We start from the raw sequence: 13,798 nt of genomic DNA, 5'->3' as shown, positions 1-13,798 counted from the left end.
GTGACAAAAGGGCCAACTGCTCTACACTGAAAGAACTTATTGCTTTGTCTCGATAGACATTACTGTCTGAGCTCTTCTGTGAGATGTACAAAGAGAAGCAAGCAGGTTATGTGCCAAAATACCAAAAATCTTGTTTTGAGAGGCAACAAAAATCTCTCATTTGACTCCAGAGAAGAGCAAGATCTGGGAAACAACCTCAGGCAATGCACCAGGAGCCCTGCTGTGCATGGCAATACGGGAAGATGAGTGGCCAAGTCAGAACTGGTGTAGTGATGTGATTCGATGTCTTTGTACCATGCTTTGTTGCAAATTGCATATAAACTGCTACAAAAATTCATGGTCGTCACTCATTTCCCTAATGGAGGAGGGAGGTCTCGGGATCATAACACTACTTCAGTGAAACCCTTGTAAACCTGCCCTTGGGTCCTGCTTCTTCCTCAGTTATGGAATGTCCCAAGTTAGCTTTGTGACAAATGACATCTCTGGTGCAGGTTCTTGGGCAACAGCGTGGCACTCCCAGGATCGCAGGTTGGCTGTCTGGTCTGCCCCTCCAGCACTTTCAGTAAAAGCTTCTGTCCTTCGGTTGGAGTTCCCTAGATGAAGGCAAGCATGGGTTTCTACCAGCTAAGTAACAAACTCCCAGAGGTATAACAAGGAAGAACGTTTCATCTCACATTGAACCAATGTTTAAGTTGCTCGAATCATACAGACGTACTGAATGTTCTTGGCCTCCCTCTTACGGGAGAAAGCAGTATTGCTGGAAACTCATTCCATTCGGAGAAAGTCTCTTCAGTCCGTGTGGGTGGTTCCAAGTGTTCATGATCGTTGGTAAAGCTTTGAAGTAAACAAACTTGGACTCATTTTTGCAGTAAGTACACCAAGTGCTACAGATCTGTTACATTTATAAAATACGAATGATTACTTTTGAATCAGAGCAGCCAAGAATAAGACAGCCTGATGAAACAGAGATGCAACAGAAACAGAGTTTGCAAGTCAATCCCCTCCTCTCCCCCACCTTCTCAAGAGAGGGGTCTTTCACACTCTCTTGCTCGTGTCACTGTGCTTTGCTAACTCACAGATTGACAGCCCCCACGCAGCCCCTTCCAAGCACCCAGGAGATGCTGCTCTTCACCAGTTTAGCAGCCCCCCACCTCACTGCTCCCTTCTTGGTAGCTTCCCCTAGGGCAGTGGAACACACAGCTGAGCTGATCTCAGATCCCACTGCTGCTTGGTAAGGCAGCAGAAATCATGTCCCACTCCACGCACAGCCCTGATACTGCCTCTCTGACTGTTTCTCTGCCTCCTGTCCATGGCTTTCTCCCAGCTACTCTCCAGAAGCTGCTGCTTCCCCTCTGTGACATGTCAAGCAGCAGCTCTCCCTGCAGCCCAATCACGGCCTTGGTGCAGGGGTGTGCAGTGAGTTGTGATCAGTCAAACAGATCAGTCAGAGCTCATCCCAGCTGAGTTTTCGTTTTGCAAAATTGGCTAATATGGAGAAAATGGACAGAAATTCACACTTTTGCTTCCCAGCTGAAAAGAGGTAGTGTACAGACTCTGTTTTTATTTTCCCATCATATAAATTGCTCTAACAAAAGATACTCTATCTTAACATTCAACTCTCTTTATTCTTCCTAGCAGCACTATTACATTTTATCCAGCTGGAAGTCCTTGACATTTCTCTTTTATAGCCTGAAATACCCTCCCCTTTCTTAGCAAATACATTCAGAAGCCTGGCCTGGACCTGGAAATTAAGCATAAAAACTAACAGCTCTAGTACTGTCCAGACGGCTGTGCAGAGAGGTGACTGTTCCAAGCCATTACTTCTCATTGAGCATCCTAACTGTTGGGTGATTTCAGTACACTGCCCCCTGTACTCACTGCTGGAGCTCAGCTCTTCCAAGGTGAAAGGAATGGACTGAAGATCTGGTAGCAGAGGTTGCAACACAAACTTGACTGAGTGCTCTCTGGCCAGGTCTTACATCCTTAAAATACATGAACCAAGGAATTAAGCATTGTTCCTGCTGCCTCACCAAGGGGATTCAGCTCCTTGGAGACTTAAGGAAAATTTGCAAGGACATTTTGCCTGTTTCTCTTGGAAATACACAGTTCAAGCTGGGTTTGCTGAGAGGAAAACAAAGTGTACACATCCTGCTGCACTGTAATCCCTGAGCTTTTCTCTAAGGATTGGTAACCTCTTCCTGGAGTGCTTGTTAATAGGAAAGTTGTACACTTATGGGCACCTGTGGAGATCAGTTTAATTTTGATGGGCTTCAAATCAATTTAAACGTCGAGGGGGATTTAGTTATATTGGATGTGGCCTGCTGTTCTGCCTGCAGCTGCCAGCAATTGTTTAAGATACAGAATAAAACAATTATTATGAAACATAAAGCCTACTCAGTGGAGCTCTAACAATGGCAGCCATTTACAATGAGAGCTCTTGCTTCTTTGCAACATACTGTGCAGCAGTTTAATTTCTCATAACCTGTACAAGAGAAGACTTAGCTAAAAATAGCAGGACTAGATGAGCAGTCATCCCCTTCACAAATGCACTCATATGTCTTCCATATTACAGTTTGGTGAGATGCGAGTGGAGTTGAACACTGCTACAGCAATCAGTGGGACAAACAGCCCAACACTTGGTAACTATCACTTTGGGAGATAAGTGATCAGGAAATGATGAGGAAGTACTGTTTTTCTGAGCAGTACTCTTTTTGTTCTCCAGGCAATGAAAAAAAAAAAAAAAAAAAAAGACTGAATCTCTTTTTCAGTACAGAATGAATCCTAGACCATAGGGTCTATACAAAAATAGTGATTTAAATCCCAGCATGCTGGCTGGGAAAAGCATAAAGCTCCTTTTATCCCCAACTAGATATTACTCCTCATTACTTTGGGCTCTTCAAATCACAACATTCCCAAGCTGTGATATCCAGAACTGTTTTATTTCATGGCTCTGGGGAGATGGGAGATACATGTGAGATGCTCTCAAGTAATGACAAGACCTTCTCTTCTGTGAATCCATATGCCAGTATCTTCATTATTTCTACAGTACACAAAAAGTCATGTTTCAGATACCTGCTACTACATAAATCTTTCTTCCACGTTGACTGCGTGTAGAGGTGGGCCCACAATGTTCTTCATGACTAGACAGTGGTTCTCAACTACAGGGAGGAACCAGACTGCTGCATTCACAGAAGCTCCTTACTTTGTCTTGCTTATGCTGAAAAATCAATATCTAGTCTTTCATAATCCTTCTTGACCAAGATATCCCTGAAAACAGCAGCAACAGCCCATCTTGTGCCTTCCTGTCAGTGTTGGCCGCTCCCCAAGTGACAGGAGCTGGGAGGGACAGCACAGGGCAAAGGATCATAGAATCATAGAATCATGGAATCATAGAATCACAGAATCGCTCAGGTTGGAAAACATCTTAAAACTCATTGATTCCAACCACGACCTACCCAAACTACCTAACTAACAGCCCTCCACTAAATCATGGCCCTGAGCACCACATCCAAATGTTTTTTAAACACATCCAGGGATGGTGACTCAACCACCTCTCTGCGCAGCCCATTGCAGTGCTGAACAACCCTTTCTGTAAGGTTTTTCCTGATATCCAACCTAAACTGGCTCAGCTTGAGGCCATTTCCCCTCGTCCTGTCACCAATGAGCAGAGACCAGCCCCGCTCTGCTGCAAGCACCTTTCACATATTGGAAGAGAGCAGTAAGGTCTCCCCTCAGCCTCCTTTTCCCCAGACTGAACAGCCCCGGTTCCTCCAGTCTCTCCCCATAGGCCACATTCTCCAAGCCCTTCACAGCCTTGTTGCCCTTCTTTGGACTTGATCCAGCACCTCCATGTCCTTTCTGTACTGAGGTGCCCCAAACTGAACACAGCACTCGAGGTGAGGCCTCACCAGTGCTGAGCACAGGGATAAAAGGGAGATACCAGCTAGGGCTTCTTCTACCACCTCTGTGTGGGGTGAGCAGTGCAGGCCCAGGAGCTGCAGCCAGACCCAAATGATAGTCTGAGCCACCAGGGAAGTCCTTGATGACAAGGCAGGTCTAACATCAAGCTGGGCAGTCAATCTACAGGTGATGGCCAGGCAGATCCATGGTGGTGTGACAGGTTACGTCTGTGAGTCAATGATTGGCTCAACAGGCACACAGACCTTCGGTGAGCTGGAGATGGGCAGTCCTGGGGCAAGGCTGCTCAGTGCTCAGGCAAGGCTGTTCTTGTAAGGGCTCATACATTTTGATAACTACAGAAATCACAGAATCATTTAGCTTGGAAAAGACCTCTTACATCATCAAGTATGTCTGTTAACCCAGCACTGCTATGTCTCCTACTAAACTACGTCCTGAAGCACCGCATCTGCACATCTTCAAAATACCTCCAGGGGTGGAGAGTTTGCAGTTCGCTTCACTGAAGTCTTACCGTGCACTTTTTCATGTTTATTTCCTCAGACAATTATCTACTTTTCCTTCCTGGTACACGATTTATTGCAGAAACACGAAAATGCTGGCACGAGGGATGTCAGGACGGCTCCAGTCCATCACCCCACCCGCAGCAGGATTATCGGCACCAGCAGCCCAGAGCTCAGCCCAGCCAAGCCTCGGAAACCTCCAGGGTTTGAGGTCCCACAACCCGCCGAGACACCCGCTGCCGGCCGCGCGGCCCCGGCAGGACGAAGGGCGGCCGGCCCGCCCCCCGCCGGAGGCGGAGAGCCGTGCCGCCATGGCGGGGCTGCCGTGGAGGCTCTGCAACCTTCTTATGGCCGCCTTCTTCGGGCTGGCGGCCGTCGTGCAGGTGAGGGCGGCGGGCGGGACGCCGTCCCAGGCCGCGGCGGAGCTCGGGCTCGCGGCCTTAGCGCGCTCCGGCGCGGCCCCGGCCCCCCGCACGCCTCTCTCCTCCGCGTCCCGCCCGCCGAGCCCGGCCCGGCCCGCTCGGAGGCTGCAAGGGCTCAGGGTGCGCTTCCTCGCCGCAGGTGAACGATCCCGACGCTGGGCTGTGGGTGGTGAGTACGGCCTGGAGCCCCGCGGGGCTGAACGTGGGGCCCTCGCTCTCGGCTAGCGGCAGAACGCGGAGCGCGCCGGTCCCGCCCGCCCCGTTTCGCCTGCGCTCGCCGGGGCTCACCGGCTCGGTTGGCTCCCGCCAGCGCGGGCCTCAGCGGGGATCCCGAACTCTCAAGAAAGTTAAAGAAGACTCGCTCTCTTCTGTCTACTGCTGTCGTTCTCAGGAGCGGCCGCCAGTGGTCCTGGGGCGGCGTGAGCGGGGCTTGGAGCCGCAGCGGCCAGAGGTGTCCGTGGGTGGCGGGAGCCGCGGGTGGGTCCGTGCCCCTGCCGTGCCCCTGCGCTCCCCGCACATCCCTTAAGCGGTGAGCCCAGCTGGCAGTGCCGAGGCCGGGATGCAGGAACGGGGCTGCTGCTGTTCCCACCCGGCACGGTCGGGGAGTGGGGAGCAGTTCCTCGCAGGGCCTTTCCCGAGGGGAACCACAATGCAACCTTGGAGCTGGAGCACGAGTTCTGGTGCTTGGCTGACCTCCTCCGGCTGTGTCACACAAGGATTTTGGGTGGCAGGTAGGGGAGCACTGGGTTTTTCCTGCACACAGGGTAGTGCTAGCAGTACTGGGGAATGCGGAAGGGAGAGAGCTGTACAGCTGCTTTGTGCATCTCACAAAATGTTGTGGAGAAATTGCTGTGGGTGACTACATCTCCTTCCTTAGCTTGCTAAGTTTGTGTTTGATTAATAGGTTGTCTACTTGGTGCCGGCTGCCCTTACGCTGTTTGTTGTCCTTAACCCTTTGGTAACAGGTATGATATCAGTGTGTAAAACAGAATCTCTGCTCAGATTTTGCCCCTGAAAAGTTTGTTTTCACTGAGTCACAGTTCAGGTTGTATGGACATGTGTCCTGCTACGTTTTGTGTGCAGAAAGCTGAGGGACCTGCTTCTGATGAAGGTAGTATTAGTATTTGTGATTGGAAATGCTGCAAGCAAACACAGGAGCCCTACTTAAAGGGCTGCCACAGGGTTGGTCTTACCACTACACCTTTATTTAAGCACTCATGCAACAAATGGAGCACAATCCTGGGAGCATGTTCTGAACCTGGCTCTGTTGTTGACCTTAGTACATAGTTTAATTCATGCAGTCTCTCTGTTGTAAAGTTGGGTTTTTGCTTACCTGTGTCATATACAAGCTGTTAAGCTCTGTACAATGCTTTGAGAGAGCTAAAGGTCTTTTTTAGTATCAAGAACTACACCTGCTCCACACGGCACACAGGCAGTGGTGCTGATGCTCGGAGAAGTCTGTGCAGTGACTGAGTTTCCAGTGTTGCACACTGAGGACTAACCTATATGAGGTGTTGAAATAATTGTTCAGATCAGATATGGTCCAGGACTCCAGAAAATAAGTTTTAATTTTTAAATGACTGTTACAGAAAAACGTAAGAAAACTCTCCAAACCAAAAGATAGTTTAGAAAGCCAACACTTGTTTATTGCAGTGCTGGGTGCATGGGGATCCTTCCATAAAGCATGCATACCCCAGAGCTAGATCACCCTCACTGTATGCAATATTCATGCACTGTATGCATGAATATTCATACAATTCCCATGAAGTTCTTGCCTACTCTCAGGATTGCCATACATGTTAAATCCAACATTGCACCTGCCCTGTTCAGTCAAGGGGTTCTTGCAAGGGATCTCTTAGTTGGTTTCGTAGTTTACCTGTAGGTAGCACTGATGTTGAAATACACAGACTGCGCTTTGGAACTTCTTTCTCTCTTAGATTGCCCCTTGTTGCCTTCCCACAGTGTTTGCACAAAGGGACCTGTTTTTTTGAATTACAAACTGAATTGTTTAAATCTTTGGTATCATGACTATTGTCAATTAAAGTAACTGTATCTTCTCTGAGTGAATGTTTAATCTGATTTGAAACTACGCTTCTACCAGAAGAGAGAATCTTCCGGAGTACAGTCATTGTCACAAATCACACCATTACAATTTTCTACCTTAAGCATACAGTGTGGCACCATTCATAAAACCAGAACCTATGAGAATCGCTGCCTGCGTTTTCAGACGTTTCAGGGGAGGCTTGCAGTAGGTACAGCCTCAACATAGTTGAGGCATTCAACTGGTTAGGAGAATCTGCAAGCTAATTTACAGGTATGTTACTTGCACCACAATCTTTAGGAAATCAAGATTAAAACTGCACAACTGTTGTGTAATTTGACATTATGTAAATTCAACAAGTGGTCTTTGTCACTCAGGCCTATGGAACCTCTAATGCAGCCTCTGCAGAGCTGCAGTGAGTTTGGCCAAATTATTAGTTTATAGTGTTATTATGAAGTTAGGTCACAACGAACTCTTGAATTTTGGCAGCCCATCATTTTTCATGCTTGCCTGGAGAAGTCAGTGCCTAGGAAAGACTGCTTTTGACTTCCCAGTGTTTGCTATGGATGTTGCTGAGATCATCTGGAGCTCAGCATGTGCCATTTCACCTCTCCTCCTCGAGGAAATGGACATGGAAAGCGAGAAGAAACTGTGGGTCCATTCAGATTTTTCATGTCTCTGTTTCTCTCTCTAAAACATTAGTCCCCAGCCCCGAGGCAGAGATGTCATGTTGCTCATGGTCACTGGCAAAAGGTCAGAGGGGGGCTTGTCAGGGAGCATGGAGGCAGATGCTCCTTGTGCCATGGCGTTAGCACTGCTGGTCAGAGCTGTGAGCGTGCACTCCAGAAGAGCTGTTTCTCCTAATTAAGCAAACTCCCATTTGTAATCTGCCTTCTGATTTTCTGTGCATACTGAACGCTGGAACATGTTTTGCTTGCTTAGGCTAACAGGAAACCGTTTTCTTTGCAGCACTGCTGCCAAGAAGTTGCATTCCTGGGAAAGGAAGACCCCAGCTCGCTAGTGTACAATTTCAGCAGCACTTTCTAGCAGCTTTCCATAGTCATACATGGTATTAATTCTGTCTTCCTGCCTAGGGCATATGTGCTGCAGGCATTTCTGTTAGCAGCTTAGTTACTCTTCAATTCACAGAATGTACTTCATACTACATTGCAGTTTCTGCCAGCTTATTCTTTTCCTCAGAAAACTTTTTTTGGAGGAGCCTCTGTGACCTTCATTCTGCTGGCTGTATTATTGGGGCCATTTCCTTGGCTTACTCTTTGTTTGCATATACTCAAGGAAACATCTTGCATGAAGAGGAGGGCAGGTAAGTACTGAATTCCCCTGAAAGACTTCGGTACACCAGGCTGTCTCCCAGTGGGTCACATTGCTAAGCTCTGTTGGACTGCTGCAGTGGTGCTGTTGGTTCTGGTAAATCAAACCAAGGAGGAAGGAATACAGCATTACAAACCAGCAATTTGTTGGATAAAAGGACTGAAAGGCAGCTGAAGGATCATGCCTGAATCCTACCCAACTGAGGCAGCTAGATTTAACTGGGGACAGTTCTGGCTTTCAGAGACCACAGCACAGTACTGTGAAATAGCTGTGTGTTGTGCTACAGGAGCTGTACAAATAGCATTTAGTGGTAAAAACTCTTGAGGGGATACCATTTCTGTGCTTAACTGTCACAGGCTGCTGAGTCCTCTGAATTGCTGGGTACCAAGGAGGAGGAAGGATCTTTCACCTGGATATTCCCTTGATTGCTTGGCTAAACTGGGTGCTTGCTCAGCAGAGGGGAAGCAGTAGCAGCTAGCACTTCTGTTTACAGTGAGGAGTAGTGCAGTGTTGCTTTGCTATATATACTGATGAGGGAAATGTGCTATAGAAGTTTATTTTTATATTTAGTATATTTTTATATAGAAAAAAAGTTATATTTTCACTTATTTTTTATAGTTAAGTTTATTTTTATATATGTGGGTTTTTTTTTAATAGAAGGGATTTTTTATATTAAGTTTAGCAATGGAACAAAAGCAGAAGCAGGAATTTCTGCAGCTGTACAGCTGAGTTGTGTGTTTGTAGATTTGAGGTGGGAAACAATACTGTAATTATTTGAAGTGCAGTCCCTATGACATATATTTAACATCTCCAAAGGGAGACAGCCCATACTTACCCTATTCTTTTGGAGGTAATTTGCATTTTTCATAAGCAAGCAGATGTTTCTGTTATTTTCTGATCTAGTTTTTGTTTGGCTTTCTAGAGAGTTGTTTGGTCTGGTGATCATTACAACATGGATGAGTCTTTGTCGCAGTTCAGCAAAGTAAGTTTTTCTTAATTCACTCATATGTTCAGATTTAGTGAGTAGCTTCTTGGAAACCTGTAGGTGATTTTGGCTGCTTGCTCTTCTACTTCACGTTTTGATGTTTGTGTGGAGCTCAGCTCTGTTGGATCCTCTCCAACTCATCATGTTCTGTGATTTTCCCATTCATATTACCGTCTAAATCTTAATCCTCAACAGCAGTATTTGGTGCTGCAGCTTGTAGGATCCTTTACATCTAGAAGTCTGCAGAAGTGGGGGGAAGGAAAACTTAAAACATTATTTTTCTTGCTTCTTCTGCAATAATGAGCAGGAGACACATTCCCCTTTTGTACAAAGACAGTGTGCTCTTTCTGTGGAACAGGCCAGTGAACATGAGCCACTACTGCTAATGAAAGCTACAAAACCATTTCTACCATTGCTCCCAAATTAAGAGCTTTCCAGTGAGTGCTTTGTCTAATGGGGTCTGCTGCATTCTACCAGCACGGACAGGGGTGCAAGTGCTTTCCCTTCCAGCCTCTCTGGAGATCTGTATTACAGCAGTTTCACTAAATTAATTTGTAACAGCTGGGAGCATGATAAGTCTCAGGCTGCCAAACAATATTTTGTAACGTTGAAACACGCAATGTGCTCTGGGCAGTGCTTTTGTCACCTGTTTCACATAGCCTGTGAAGGTGGCAGAACACATTTCTGCTGGCATATGGTACAGCTCCACTAAAGACTCTGCTGATGCAGCTACAGAAGCTACATAGAGATGACACAGCGGCCAAAGGCTCTCTGCTGTCTTTAGCCAACCACAGCCATGGCAGTGGTAGCAGTCTGAATTGAAACTGCACTGTTGCATTTGCTTCTTTGTAGGAATCCGCTGGGTGGAATTCATCTGACTGCTGCGATCTTGGTTGCTCTCTTCCCCTTCGTTTCATGGCTGTACATTTATGTGAACAAAGAGATGCGAGAATCTTGGCCAGAACACTGTAAAACTGTGATTTGACCAGGTGGAGACAGCACATAAATAAATATTCTGACCTTATTTGCTGCTGCTTTTTGGTTCTTAATGAAAGGTTAGTATCAGTCTGACAGGACAGGAATGGCCGGCTGCTTCCCACAGTGTGGCTTGAGGCTTCCAGGAAAAAAAAATGAAGAACATTGTCAAATTTAAGGGGAGAATTTTTCTATGGATACTGTTCAGCCTGCTTCTTTGGATGTTTTCAAAGCATCCTTGACCTTCTTGTGATATAAGATTAATTATTCAAAATATCTGGGCATCCCCAGTTCAGTCTCTCCTTCCACCTTGTATCTGGGAAAGCTACTGTTCTGTAACATTAAGGGAAAAGTAGATCAAACACTTTGTTTCAATAAATGACTCATTATGGATATAAAACTTGAAAGATGTCTGACAAGATACTCCACTGAGATTTGCTGAAAGGTGAACCAGTCTGTTTCTGTTCCTACGCTAAAATTGTAAGTGGAATATATCTAAAGCAATATTTTTGCTGTTACCTTTAACTGAAAGTCATGGTTTTGACAGAGTAGTAAATACTATTTTTCTAAAGAAAACCAAGTGAAAGCTTCTTTATTTTCTGCAAAAAGCATGCTCACAGAGTGCCGCCAGCAGACACAGTCACTGTTACAACCTGCTTCTCAAAGAATTTCTGTTCTTGGAAATCAGAACTCGTACAGCAGCCCAGAGACAGTAAGCATGCTCCATCATCACTGGTCATGGAGAAGCACGTGCAGGTGAGCGTGAATACTCAGGCTGTGGAGACAGCATGGATCCAGATGCAGCACAGCACCACGCTTCGAGTCATCCCCAGTCAGAGCTCAGAGCTTGTTTCCCTCAGTGCTGCTGCAGGCCAGGGATACACACGTATCCCACCTGCTATATCTGCAGCATTACATGATGCCATAGTTTTCCTGCCTTTATTTTATTTTAAAGCTTGGGCCTCTCTGCACTGTGCTCTGATGTAGCATAGACAGTGCCCATTTTCATTGGCTTCACTTTTTTCAAAATGACTTTAGTCTTTTAAAGCAGCATTAAGAAGACTGCTTTAGGCTACAGCTTGGACTTTCCAGCTAGATGTATGTAGCTGCTTCTGGGTGGGTACAATTTTAATGCTTTAAATCTGACTAAATCAGGTATATCCTGGAAAAACAAAACTACCACCTAGTGGCTTTTTGTTTGTGTTTTTTTTCACAATGAACAGCAATCTGTTCAGGACTGGGTGGTTAAGTCAACATTCTGCATTTTTCAAACATGGTTACTGGCCTTCTCTATTCTCCAAAAAGTTAAATCTTGTTCCTTACAAAAACATAATTTTTAGAGTTCTGTATCTGAGAGAGAAACATTAGAGTTAAAACTGCAAGCATCAGACATGTAGATCTTTCTACAAGCAAAGAACATGCTGGATGCCATACTTTTTAGTCTGAGTACTTCCTAAAGGAGAAAAGTTTGCAGTTAGACATCTGCTTGGCATTTTCAGAAACACATCACTCTGTCTGAAATTCTGCCCCTTCCCTTTAATACCATTTTATCATCATAGACATAAATAGTTCCAAAGGCATTGCTTTCAGGTGGAGTTTCAATAACCCCCTCCAAAGTAAGATGATGAACGCCATGTGAGTCTAAACAGTAGCCACCATCGTGCAGGTGCCCTGCAAGAAAGCAGACCACACACTGATGAGAGTGTATGACAGAAAGGGCATCTCTGTAATTCCAGGCTAGGCAAACTTTGTCTGAAGCATCTGGGTGAATGGGCAGATGACCTGCAGCAGAGAGGGAAAGAAGTAGAAAAGTTACTTAACACATAACAGAATCACCAAGGTTGGAAAAGGCCTCAAAGATCACCCAGTCCTACCATCCACCTACCATCACTATACCTCATCTCTCAATACAACATCTTGAACACATCCAGGGATGGCGTGCCCTCCCTGGGCAGCCCGTTCCAGTGCCTGACTGCTCATTTGGAGATGAAATTTTTCCTAACCTGATTCCTACCTGAATCTCCCCTCCAACAAGAGGCCATTCCCTCTTGTTCTATTGCTAATTACAGGGGAGAAGAGGCTGACAACCACCTGCAGGAGGTTATGGCAAGGTGGGAGTTGGCCTCTTCTCCTGTGTAGTGCCCAGTGCCTATACATCCTTGTTTGGTGATTCTCTATATAAACAGAACCACTTTAGTTTGGAGTGCAGGAAAAATCAGGGCATCTGTAAAGTTCTCGTATTTCATTTCTTTCTTCCTTTCAAATATCTTTTATCTTCTTCTTTATACAGCATCTTGATTTCAGAATATTAGGTCCCAGCTCAGCAATACTCAGACGCTGCCAGATTGCTTCTGGGGGATTGTGGATACCCCATTCCTGGAGGCATTCAAGGCAGGCTGGATGTGGCTCTGGGCAGCCTGGTCTGGTGGTTGGCAACCCTGCACACAGCAGGGGGTTGGAGCTGGATGATCATTGTGGTCCTTCTCAACCCAGGCCATTCTATGATTCTATGAATCAAACTGCTCCCAAACAAGCAGCTTTCCTGGGTGGGAAGCTCAGGCTGCTGCCTCTATCCAGCAAGCTCATCCGAGTGTGAGACACAGCTGCTATTCTCCAACTACACCACTTACATATGTACCTGATACTACGTTTTCCTCTGCTAACTTGTATTAGTTTGCTTCGTAACTATTTTGCATATATCCTCCATCTCCACCTACCCATAACGACAACTTTTTCATGGTTTTCATCGGAGAACCTGAGTACGTCATCGAACCAGTCCAGCTGGGCTTGGCTAAATCCTCCATTGAATTCTACGAACTGAGGTTCTTCCAGTCCTGCGATGAAGAAGAAGGTTAGGCACACGTGCACGCACCTACTGTAGGTTCCTTATTTGCTTCCCTTCTATCATCAACGGTTTATCCTTGGGATTTCCGCGGCACCTCAGCTCGGGGCTCCCCGCACGAGGCCGGGCACCGCTTTAGCGCCGCACCTCCCGAGCGCGGCGATACCTGCGGGGCTGTTGAGGTCCGCGTTGCGGTTCTTCTCCCTCAGCAGCCGCAGGGCCGCCCGGTGCCGGGGGCTGTCGGCGTCCCGGCCCAGCGGGCTCAGCTCGTAGCCGTCCAGCAGCACGAAGCGGAAGCGCGGCGCCGGGCAGAAGTGGTACGCGTGGCAATCGCCGGGCGGCGCGGCGGGCGGGCCGGGGCCCGGCGGCGGGCGGCTGCAGAGGCCGCTCTGCGCCAGGCGGGCCCGGGCGAAGTTGTACAGCTCGTGGTTGCCCCAGGCGTGATGCACCGGCACCCGCAGCCGTCCCAGCGCCGCCAGCACCCGCGCCAGCGCCGCCTCCGCCTCGGCGGAGCCGCTCCGCGCGTTGACGCCGTCGATGCAGTCGCCCAGCTGCAGCACGAAGGCGGGCGGCGGCCGCTCGGCGGCCCAAGCCTCCACGGCGGCCCGCAGCAGGCGGAGGCTGTGCCGGTAGTACCGCCGGCGGCAGCCCCAGAAATCGCGGCCGTCCTCCGCGTCCGCGTACTGCACGTCCGCGATGACCCCGAAGGAGAAGCGCGGGGCGTCCTCCATGGCGGCCGCCGCCCGGGGCCGGAAGGGGCGGGCTACGGGGCGGGGCGGGGTG

The 13,798-nt window shown here is 47.7% G+C and overlaps 2 protein-coding genes across 6 annotated transcripts; one reads left to right on the top strand and one right to left on the bottom strand.

Annotated features, from left to right (window-relative positions):
* The first annotated feature begins 2,869 nt into the window (after positions 1-2,869).
* Positions 2,870-10,222, top strand: TMEM220 (transmembrane protein 220). 5 transcript variants are annotated; one of them, XM_048965362.1, is made up of 6 exons: positions 4,206-4,801; positions 4,980-5,009; positions 5,745-5,805; positions 8,082-8,205; positions 9,136-9,195; positions 10,051-10,222. In XM_048965362.1, the coding sequence occupies exons 1-6, from the start codon at positions 4,331-4,333 to the stop codon at positions 10,181-10,183; spliced, it is 879 nt and encodes a 292-aa protein (XP_048821319.1). In that variant the 5' UTR covers positions 4,206-4,330; the 3' UTR covers positions 10,184-10,222. The 5 variants fall into 5 exon arrangements, 1 of the variants encoding a protein (XP_048821319.1); XR_007380512.1 differs by having other exon boundaries at positions 4,214-4,801; positions 4,980-5,571; positions 8,082-9,195; positions 10,051-10,114; XR_007380509.1 differs by lacking the exon at positions 8,082-8,205 and having other exon boundaries at positions 2,870-4,801; positions 4,980-5,805; positions 10,051-10,096.
* A 527-nt stretch (positions 10,223-10,749) lies between these two features.
* ADPRM (ADP-ribose/CDP-alcohol diphosphatase, manganese dependent) lies at positions 10,750-13,782 on the bottom strand (the record flags this gene model as incomplete). The annotated part of the gene is made up of 3 exons (XM_048965514.1): positions 10,750-11,955; positions 12,891-13,007; positions 13,182-13,782. Coding segments are annotated over 3 exons (1,005 nt in total), but the record flags the coding sequence as incomplete, so codon positions are not given.
* Positions 13,783-13,798: the final 16 nt, after the last annotated feature.

The sequence above is a fragment of the Lagopus muta genome, chromosome 18, assembly GCF_023343835.1.
Source record: "Lagopus muta isolate bLagMut1 chromosome 18, bLagMut1 primary, whole genome shotgun sequence".
Classification (NCBI taxonomy): domain Eukaryota; kingdom Metazoa; phylum Chordata; class Aves; order Galliformes; family Phasianidae; genus Lagopus; species Lagopus muta.
Note: the sequence above shows the minus strand (reverse complement) of the source record. Positions and strands in the feature narration are given on the sequence as shown.